This window comes from Sander lucioperca, chromosome 23 (assembly GCF_008315115.2).
Source record: "Sander lucioperca isolate FBNREF2018 chromosome 23, SLUC_FBN_1.2, whole genome shotgun sequence".
Lineage (NCBI taxonomy): Eukaryota > Metazoa > Chordata > Actinopteri > Perciformes > Percidae > Sander > Sander lucioperca.
The window spans coordinates 10,638,262-10,649,261 of record NC_050195.1 but is presented as its reverse complement, the minus strand read 5'-3'; the positions used below and the strand labels follow the sequence as shown (position 1 = coordinate 10,649,261).

Genomic DNA, 11,000 nt, shown 5'->3' with positions numbered 1-11,000 from the left:
ATATTATAGGCTCATCTTCTGTGCAATTTCACTGTTGAATGCCACCCAGCAGGTAAGCCGGAGCCAAAGATTTCAGACTTATTTCCTTGTTATTTGTTTTGACAAAGAAAATGGAATTTGATTCTCTTTTTTTTTTGCTGCCCACTTCTTAATTTCCTTTATTTTTCAACCTATCATCCTTCACTGTGATTGACATAGGCAATTAAGTGAAGACTCCTGTTTCTAACTGATTGATTCCAGTGGCTCATATAAAAGTTACAGCGAAAGCAATCAGACGGAACGATCGCTGCGAGGTGCTACCGAGGCTCGAGGTAGGCTTCAGGTAGCAGGTGATGAGCTTTTAATCACTGCTAAGCATTATCGCTGCGAAAACAAAATAAGTCAAGCAAATTAGGCACTTTGAGGGAAGCCGTTATGAAAAGTGAATCAGCCGCAATAACACTTTGGAGGACAATTCGGCGTATGATTGCAAATTTAACTGGCTGCTTTATCTTTTGAAGGACTTACGTTCCTGTCACGCTTTGGCGAGTTGTGTAATGCTCTTCAGCACCAAAAAGAAGCAGTTTATTATTACACACTCTGGAAAATGTTGCCACCCAGATGTTCAGAAAGTATCATTTGTTTTTAGTTTATTCGCACCGGTGTTATGAATATATTATACACTACTAGTCAAAAGTTTGGGATCACTTAGAAATTTCCATTCCACTCCATTATAGACAGAATACCAGCTGAGATCAGTTGCATTGTGTTTTTTTAACTATGGCAGCAGTTTCCAGATTACATTATGTGCTTACATAATTGCAAAAGGGTTCTCCAATGTTTTCTCAGTTAGCCTTTTAAAATGATATCAGATTAGTAAACAGAATTTGCCTTTGGAACATTGGATGAATGGTTGCTGATAATATTGCATTAAAGATCAGCCACCCACTCAGATCAGCTGGTATTCTGTCTGTAAGTGAGTGGAATGGAAATTTCTAAGTGACCCCAAACTTTTGACCGGTAGTGTACATATATATATATATATATATGAACAATTTTCTCATCTCGAGGGAGTTTCACGACAGAAGAGAAGTTCTTTTCTTTCCTTTTTATTACCAAGAATACAAAATAATATCTACATTCACATACCACTTACCGCAGCATGACTGACCACATGGATTTCAAGTAAACTTTTACCCAATCAAATTATCAAAATGTACTTTCACTTTCTTCCCAGTTTGTAAAATCCTTTTGTTATATCTTTTGGTGTTTGAGTTTTGCTGATTTCTTTTCTTTTTTCTTCATCCACAACATCTTTTTTTGTCTTTTTTTGTTGTTGTTGTTGTTGTACATTTGGCACTTAATGCAGATTATCAATGTCTCTGAAGTCCACAGGATTGGAGAGTTAAGCCACATTTGCGTGTTGGCAGAAAAAAAGCAACACAGTGTCTCTAACAGGACAGATCAAGCCTCGCTGGCGTCGGACTCCCGTTGGCACGGTGGTTGGATCCGAAATGAAAGGCGACTTGGCCGTACTTCCACATCTTGGGTGACATTTGACCGCCTGCTGCAATATATCCACTTCCCAAAAAATGGCTTCCCTTGCATTCTTATTAATGAACTGCTTTACACTTTTGGGGAAAAAAAAACCCAAACACATTTACAATACAAATAGCTCAAAAAATGATACAAAAAACAATAATACGATAAACATATCAACCTGGAAAACCCACATGGGATTACAGCATCGCCCTCTCATGTGCATGTCCTTTACTGTAGAGATGCATGAAAACAAGAGCTTTTACATCATGTATGTTACAACATATTTGTGATCTTTAAAAGATTTCCTCACAAGGCCATGGCAGTTGAAGTACAATGTTGGTTGGAAGTACCCAAATAAGTTAGCGAAAAGTATAAATACGGCACGTGAAACAAAGAAATAAATTAAGACCTGCCACAGAGGAAAAAAGAAAGAAAAAAGAATCGATGACTTTTCTCTTTCATCCCCCCCCCTCCCCGCTCAGAGTTGTGGCTCGGGTCGTATATGAAAAGCACTGAAGATCGGCAGTATGGAGTTTGTCTCCCGTGTTGCTGTGAGTCAGGTCTCTGTCGTTTTCATCTCTGGCATAAATCGCTCCATTCTTTGAACCAAAGCAGGCTCTGCCTGTGGCTGGGTCAGGCAGGGGACTTAAACATGTGCTTTGAAGCCATTGCCTCGCAAAGGCTGCCAATCCAGCCTCAGTCTCTGGGGGGGGGATTTAAAACCAGCTCACACTGCTGCTGCTGCTGATGCAGGCATCCCAGGCCTTCAATGCTGTGGAGAATCCAGGCTTTCGGCAGGAATTCAAGTGCTAACAGTCATGGATGTGGACGCGAGCACATCGGGGCTTTTGTTGTGCACCGCGTTTTTGTCTCTGATGTTTGTGTCTCTCTTTGTCGGCGTAATTGTTCTCAGATTTAAAAAAAAAAAAAAGGCAAAGGCTCTGATGTTCTACCACATCGGTGGAGCGTTTGTCTCCAGCACGCCGTACATCTCGGCCAGTTTTTTAAAGCGAGGCCCCCAGTCGTTGAGATAGTCGTACTCGTGGTCCGTGTTGGACGTCCCCGACTGGAGCGAGCTAAGCGACTCTGCGACCGAACCTTCCCCCTCGTAGGCGTAGGTCTGCAGGGAGTCGTAGGGCGGGGCGCACGGGTCCATGTCGGCGTCCAGGAGCTTCGCCAGTACGTATCCGTGAACGTTGCTGTCTCCGCCGCTGCCGCCGCCCATGACGCACACCTGAGGCACATAGCGCGACAGGCTCTCGATCTCAGGAACCATGTCCTGTCTCATCTTGCCCGGGTGATGGTGCGCCTCGCGAGGGTTCCACATGGCGGCGATGTCGAAGGCCTCTGTGTCCTCCTCGCCGCCGCCTTCGTCGTCGTAGCGCACAATGTTCTCATGGACGTTCTCCTCCTCGTCGCAGAGGTAGGGCTTCTTACGATGGGTGCGCAGGGAGAGCATGAGCAGGATCATCACTGGGAAAAGGAAGAGATGAGAAACAGTCAGCCGGAGACACACAGCAGACTTTTATGGAAGTCTGAATGAAGTGCTGCTTTCAACAGGAAGCAACACAGACAGGGCTGGGCAATATATCGATAGTGTAAGAGCCATTTTCATTTGTTTTGGGTGTAGGACACAAAATGTCCACTGGTGTCACTAGTGTGCTTTTGAGTGATGTCTATTTAGGCAGGAACCTTTCAACAGGTAACAGGGCATGCTGTTAATCAGAGGAACACAAATAGTTTTTGACCGCGTCAAATTGCTACACACCACAACGCTCATATGGATGTGTAAATGTTTGTTGATGGAGCTTAATGGACACATGGAATCTTGCATGTTCATTTGAAGAACATTGTGATCAATAAATGTCCATCAAAACGCAATGATGACTATTGGAGTCTGTGATTTCAACAGTAGGCTACTGAGAAGAGAGCGCGTCAGCTAGTTTACTAGTCATAGACTGTTTCAAGTCTGTATAGCAGCCCCTCAGTGGCTTTAAGTTTTTTAGACTTAGCCATTACAGATAGTATATGGATATTAGTCTTGCATTGCCAGACCTTCCTCCACAGCGCTGCGGAGGAGGATATAGAGACTATTGGACATCGATATGTGGCTAGATATCATCTTCCAGACTTACTAGCTGTCTTATTATTTGCCTTTACCCACTTAGTCATTGTATCCACATTATTGGCGATTATTTATCAAAACTCTCATTGTGTAAATATTTTGTGAAAGCACCAAATGTCAACCCTACAATATTGCCGCAATATCGACATCGATGTATTTGGTCAAAAATATCGTGATATTTGATTTTTTTTTAGCAGATGCACAGATCTTGTTTTTTTTTTTGTAGATCCGATGCATGATAGATGAAGTCTTGACTAGTCATGAAACTATTTTAATACTATTCTGCTAATTGTTGAACCTATTAAATAATTTATGATGCAAAAAGAAACATTTACTGACTTCAGCTTCTTTCATGTGAACATTTTTTTCTGTTTTAAATCATTTGAAAATTGAATATCTTTGGGTTTTGGACTTTTGGTCGGACACAACCAGCAGTGAGATGTCACTTTGGACTTTGGAAAAATGTTTTTGCAAATGTTCTAGATTAAGCAGTTAATTAAATAAATAAAAAAATAATAACAGCTTAACGAAAATTTTAAATGTAATAATAAAAATATACATGTTTATTTCATTGTCACAACAGAACAGAGGAACATCAAAATATATTAAAGTTCTGATAAATAAAATGTATAAAAATACAAACTTAAGATATGAAACTTAAAGTCCTTTGAACAAAAACACAATAACAAAAAAAATAAAAATCAGAGTGTTGCCAACAGGGACGTTGTAGAGCGGCCTCTGGTGGACAAACTATGCAACGCCAACACTGATAACATTGTTGAAGGGGGTTTCGTCCGTTTTTATTTTATTTTTTAAATATTCATTTATCTGCCATTATAAATGCTAAATAGTTTGGAAAATGCCTAATATCGGCCGATAATATCGGCCCGCCGATATATCGGTCGGGCTCTAGTAAAATACATGAACTCCAACCTGAAATCTGAAAAAGCACAATGGCCCGATTTGAAGGGTTGTTGAAGTCAGGAAAGTGGGCTTGCTTGTACAAATGAACTTTAATGCCTTCTCTTACTTTGTGTAAATGCGTCATTACATGCAGAGCATGAAGGCGAATGAATGCAAGGCAAATGTCATGCAGTTGCCATTACCTGGAGTCTCCAGCTAGAAAACATTTTCCTGGTCGGACTGCACTTTAAACGTTTGTAGCAGAATGTAAATGTACTGATGGAGGGCGAGCCTCGGGGCAGCAGTAGGCCTTGATTAAAATCACTGCAGCACTTTGTTTTGCATCCTGACCTTTCAGCTTCTTCTGAGTATTCGTGATACCTTCTCCCGAGTGAAATAATCAACCTTAAAGATGACTATGTCACACTATTTTTAACACAATGGAACACTTTGGATTGTCTTTAAACTCAACACTGTTAATACTTTATTGCAAAGTTCTTTCACCTTCTTCCACACAATCCTTCACTTCAGAGTCCATTGCACATTTTTTGTTACTTTTTATACATGTAAAAAATGTAAAAAAAAAATTGAAAGGGGCGTGCAAAATTACGAATCCCACTATGGCCACGCCAATTTTATTTATTTTTTTACATTTTTTTACATCCGTACGTCCGACTGACTCGTCGACAGGTCGAGGCAAGGCTCAAAAAATAAAAAAAAATAAAAAAGCCAACTTTGTTGTAAACGAATTCAACACGTCATCGTATAAGCCCGCCCTGACAATTTGATTGGTCCGAACAGCTCTGGTTCGAGCATAGTTGCTCCACAACGGATCAAGTCCAGACTGAACTTCCCGACCTCAAATGTTGTGGGCGGGGCTAAGTTCGGCTGCCATCCAGGCTACATCAAATCCTAACTGGCCCATTTAGCTGGGAGGCGGTCTAGTTTTGTGGGGGGTGGAGAAATGGCCGCAGTGAGCAATTTCACATTTACACAGCTTTTACTAAAGTAAACCCCCTAGAGTCTACATCAAACACAAAATCCCATAAAAAAACATTTTTACCATTATGGGAAAAAACTAAAAAGGATCAGAATACTTCTTCCAGCACTGCTCATAACTCACCCAGCAGGACGAAGATGCAGGCAAGGATGGCGATGAGCGCCCCTCTGCTGAGGCTGGCGGGCAGGCTGTACGCCTCGGCGTTGCACGACAGGACGTTGCCCTCGTGGTCGCAACTGCACACGCGGATGGTCAGCGTGCTGGTGCTGGTCTGCACCGGCTGCTCACCGTCAGACACGAAGATGGGCAAGTAGAAGACGGTCTGGTCCTGCTGCGCCCAGCCTCCTCGCCGCGTCAGGATCCACGCTGTGTTGTCTGGAAAGAGACAAAGAGGTCAGGGAAGGGTTGAGTTCCTGGAGTGTTTGTGAGCTCCACTGACTGTCACAGATAACAGGGTTCAGGGCATGTGCGTATAGGCCTGTTACAATAATTACAAAAGTGTCTAATTGTCAAATTTGTTTTTACATAACCGCGGTTTCTATGTGGTCTAAGGGCATTTAAAATTTAAATTCACCTTTTTAAGGTATTTGCATATAACTGATCCCCATGTGTTTCATATCAAAATGAAAACACAGCTGCTTTCATAGGCTGTGTATTTGTGTTATTACATTATCTGGGTCACATAACTGACATATAAACAAAAGATGTTGAGACTGTCTACCTTGGTTGTCTCTCAGGGTGAAGTTGGGGTTGTTGGCGGCCTCCGGAGCCAAGCTGTAGTAGAAGTGTTGTCCACCCAGCGGCTCATCCGGATCCACCGCCGTCACCGTCTGGATCAGCTGGATTTCATCACACAGACACACAGTTAGATCCCAGTGGAGGACTCATGTTTGGCTGTGATCATTAGGGCTCAGTACCGAATTCTGTACTATTTAGGCACCGACCAAATTGCCTCTAAAGTATGGAGTATCGAAAAATGCCTCTTCATTCAATACCCAATTTCAATACCTAAGGAGTAAAGCGTCATCAGCGTCAGTGAGCCAATCAGCATGCTTCTACCAAGCTCTAATAATGTTTGTGATTGGCTGTCTAATGTTAAACGTCATAGAGACACGCAAGAAAAACTCAAGTTACACAGAGAGAGGGCTCACGTTGTTGTGGTTGTGGATATTTCTGTTGTCTGTTGGTATGTTTCTGTTTTCTGTTTATCCCGTTTTGATTGTGTATTATTCTGAATTGTGTATATTTCTGTTTCCTGTTTTATTTTGATAGTCTGTTTTCTGTGTTGTCTTGTCTAGTTTTGCTTCCTGTGTTTTCCCGTCTTGTCTGATTGTCCTGCCCCGCCCTGATGTGTTTCACCTACCTGCTGTATCACCTGTCCCTTATTTGCTCGTTACCTCGTGTATTTAGCCTCTGTGTTCCCTTTGTCTCTTGTCAGATTGTTTTGTGTGTGTTTGCTGGTGCCTGGTCGTGTCTCCCTGTGTCAGTTCGTGTCTGGTTCTTTCCTCCCTGGATTTTCCTTTGTTCTCAAGTTCCTGGTTTTTTGCATTTCTCTTGTTTTTTTCGGGATTTCATGATTTTTGTTTTCTGTTCACTCTGAAGAAGTTTTTGCCTGCTACTCTCAGGACTCCTTCTGTTAATTTATATTTTGATTTTTGTGGAATAAATCCTCCTGCTCAACCCACTCACGCCTGCTCTCTGCTTTTGGGTCCTCTCCCTGAATCGTAACACAAGTAGTAGGAGCTGGAAAATAAATAAATAAATTTGTGCCGTAATGTTGTTTACAAAATTTCTTTTTGTTTTATTAAATTGGTATCGGAAAAAAGTATCTTTTAGGAACCAGCATCGAAGTCACGGTATTGGTATCTGTACCGGTATCGAATATTTTTGATACCCAGCCCTAGTGATTATGCATGCAATATATAATTAGGAAACATGAGCTTTTACAAAATACAAAATATTAACATCCTTCTTCTTAGTCCAATAAACGTATTGTTTCTAGTCTACAGGAAAGTATTGGCAAAACGCTTCCAACACGCTTGCGTGTCGCGTAAAAAATAGGCGTCAGTCCTATTTCTAGCATACACGTGGCTCGAGCCGCGCCTGAGACGTGAGTGTCTGCGTAGGCAGTGTGCAAGCTCTAACCTGTTAACATGGGAGCCGAAATACAAAACGGACATGCCACACAGCCAGTGTGTGGCCGACATAAGAGTTATCTTTTTTTCCCCCCAAATTCACTCAGTTTAGACAGCAGGGTTTGTGTGGAGCTAATTTAAATTACTTTATACACTGTTGGGAGCCTAATGCATAATATTCTTTAAAAACGGTAATTGATTTGTGGTTAAAGTCTTTATCTTCATAGTAACTAGTAGCTTTAGCAGTCACATAACATGTAGTGTAGTTAAAGTGATGTGTTTTCCTTGGGAGTTTTGGTGGAGTAGAAGAATAAAATGCACCTCAAACGTTCTATTTTGGAGTAAATATACTTTGTTTTCTTCCACCACTTATCAGCTGTATCATTCTTCATGCTGTGATGTTTCATGCTGTGATGTTTCGTACCTGTCCTGCTTTGGCGTTTTCGCACACATAACCCTCCAAGTAGTGCGTCAGCGAGGGGGGATTGTCGTTGACATCGAGGACCCTCACAGCCACCGACACGCTTGAGATCTGAGTGGGGTTATCTGCAGAAATATATACACACACACACACACACAAACACACACACACACACACACAGAGAAGATGCACACACTGGTCAGAAGCTGAGCGCTGCATTGATGGACTCAGATAAATGACTCTTTGAGGAGCCTGCTGAGTTCAGTTTGTGCTTCCCTTAATCTTGCGCTCATTTACAGCAAGCCTGCGGCGCATTAGGCCTCCTCACGCCTACATTACACTACCATTACCAATCAGAATTTGCATATCTTAACCAGCTGTGTAATAGGCAGTGGAAAGGCAATTAGAGGGCAGTAAGTACTTTCTCAGGTTTCATCACATGATCGATCAATCAGTGGCGTGACTTTGGAGCTGCAGGTCGCAGCGTGGGTGTTTATGCTGTATGTGTGTGTGTGTGTGTGTGTGTGTGTGTGTGTGTGTGTTTGTGTATGTGTGTGTTACATGTGCTGTAACTGTGCTGACGTTTTACCGGAGTGAAGGGAAACCAGCGGTGTGAACACCTGTTTGAGTTAAAGTACGACGCAGTTCAATTAAAATGTGAATTTTGAGTTATTATGAATATTATTGAGTTGCTTTATCAAATAAGAGTTTTGTCCTGAATGAGCTTCCACCAAAAATGTGAAAAGGAGGAGAGAAGTGAGCTTTTACTGGCATTATTTAATGAAAGACTAAATCCTCAGAATACTGAATTTTCGCAAGAAATTAAACATTTGCATCACGATGTGATGTCTTTTATAATGCCTTTTTTTTCTCATAAAATTATGACCTAATTCTCATAATTTCCTGACTTTTTTTCAAATATAAAATCACAACTTTAGTACAAATATATATCTAGTTTTCTCATAATGAGATTTGTTCTCAGAATTATACAGTAAATCATAATAACAAGATAATGTATTTTCTTTTCTTTGGCGAATGCAGCATGCTTGTGAAATATTTTAAATAATGACTTTTCTTGTAAAATTATGACTATGTCGTGATAAAATTGCATTATTTCTCATAAAATTCAGATTCACTTTCCATAATATTGTGAATTTTGTTGTGAAATTTCAACATAATGTCAAATATAAAGCACAAAAAGCCACTTAATTGTGTAACAAGTAAAGCAAAGAGAACTCTCTCTCTCTCTCTCTCTCTCTCATCTCTCTCATACCTTCCTACCTGTGCCCTCTCTCGCCCTCTCCGTCACGTCACATCTTTAATTAGCCACCAATGCAGAAAGTTATTCAATTAGTCATTCATTCAATTAATTACCATCTCCTTTTAGGTGTGTCTGCCAAACAAAGGGACAAAGAGACAAACAAAGCAGAAGCAGAGGGAGGGAGGGGGGGGGGGTGGGGGGGGGGGTGAAGGTGACTTTCACATCTGCAGGGCATCTCCGCTCTGCGTGACATAACTGCACGGGTTCACTGGTTCTCTGTTTGTGCGAGTATATGCACACATCTGTTTATTCTGGGCTTTTTTTCTACCCATGAATCTCCTTCTCAAGTTGTTTCTGTCTGTAACTTTAGTCCTTCGAGCCAAACGAAAATTCAGTGGAAATCCTTGGACTAATCACCAATAACAAGTAATTTAAGTTTAGTTCACTCTAGTCTCACATTGCCAGATCTATCTCCACATGCATGGTCTTGCTACGCCGCTTATTTATTTTGTTATAGGGAGTAGTAGTCTTGGGCTTGTTCGTATTTCTGAAATATTTTTATTGCACTGGCATGAGACAAGGCAAACATAAACTTACTTGATAAAAAAAGATTTTGCATGAGAAAGCCAGTGTTTGTGTGTGTGTGTGTGTGTGTGTGTGTGTGTGTGTGTGTGTGTGTATGACGTACTCATCTCCATGGCGAGGACGGTAATGTTATGCCAGCCGATCTCCTCTCGGTCCAGCGAACGCACCGTCATCAGCGACCCGGAAGTGATTTCGATGTAGAAGAACTTGTCGGGATCGCTGGACCTCTCGATGGAATACCTGGTGACACAAAATGACACGCGCCATGTGAAGTATCAGTGTTGAATAAAGTGTGTGTTTTTGGGGAGCTTGTAATCCTATCTGAGGGGGAAGCAAGCGCACGCACCATCCAGCATGTGTGCATCTGTGTGATAAGGCATCAGGCTGGCAGCTTCTGAAGGCACAGGAAAAAGAATAGGCTCCAGATAAGAGTTAATCAGAGTATGTGCCTCCTCTGCCAAACTGATGTATGCCAGGCATACACACACACCTGTAACAGGCCGCCTTGGATCACAAGTTGTTCTGTCCCTCCTCGAAGAAGGCCATCTCAAAAGCTCTTATTTCTGCCCCCAGGAGCGAGGAGCGAACATCGAGGAGGGATCATCGAGGAACTATGGCTGTGCAGCTGAAGGAGTTGCTAACTCCGCCCAAACAGCTGACAAAGTCATGTGGCGCTTCAGAGGAAAGGATAGCCTGGTCCTTCCAGACTCTCGTACATTTCCATTTGTACAGAGAGGCCACTCTCCATTGACAAGTGTTATCTTCCTTGAAGCCGGGTACTCTGTTGAAGTTTAAAACTATTGGATCTGCCCAGAGCCACTCTGGATCTGCCAATAACCAATCGCTAACGTTTGGTCGTGACGTCGGCTTAGCATCGCTAGCGTTAGCCTTAGCCAACTCCTTCAACACTAACGGAGCGAGCTGGAAAATTAAATTTTTCCCGAACCCCGTGGGGAGGAGGGCCACAACATCATGGCCACCAACACAACTCAGCAAAGATTGTTCTTGCTCGGGCTTTAACTTCTGGATATTCGGCAGCGTTGCCACAA

General features: G+C 42.1%; 1 protein-coding gene across 2 annotated transcripts in view; it reads right to left on the bottom strand.

Annotated features, from left to right (window-relative positions):
* Positions 1-1,072: 1,072 nt before the first annotated feature.
* LOC116040054 (cadherin-20-like) overlaps positions 1,073-11,000 on the bottom strand; it is a 94,599-nt gene continuing 84,671 nt past the window's right edge. For both annotated transcript variants that reach the window (XM_031285289.2, XM_035998264.1), the window contains 5 exons: positions 10,055-10,191; positions 8,109-8,230; positions 6,271-6,388; positions 5,673-5,924; positions 1,073-2,994 (listed from right to left, as the gene is read on the bottom strand). In XM_031285289.2, the coding sequence (XP_031141149.1) occupies positions 2,471-2,994; positions 5,673-5,924; positions 6,271-6,388; positions 8,109-8,230; positions 10,055-10,191 (1,153 nt within the window). In that variant the 3' untranslated portion in view covers positions 1,073-2,470. The remainder of the gene's footprint in view (positions 2,995-5,672; positions 5,925-6,270; positions 6,389-8,108; positions 8,231-10,054; positions 10,192-11,000) is intronic.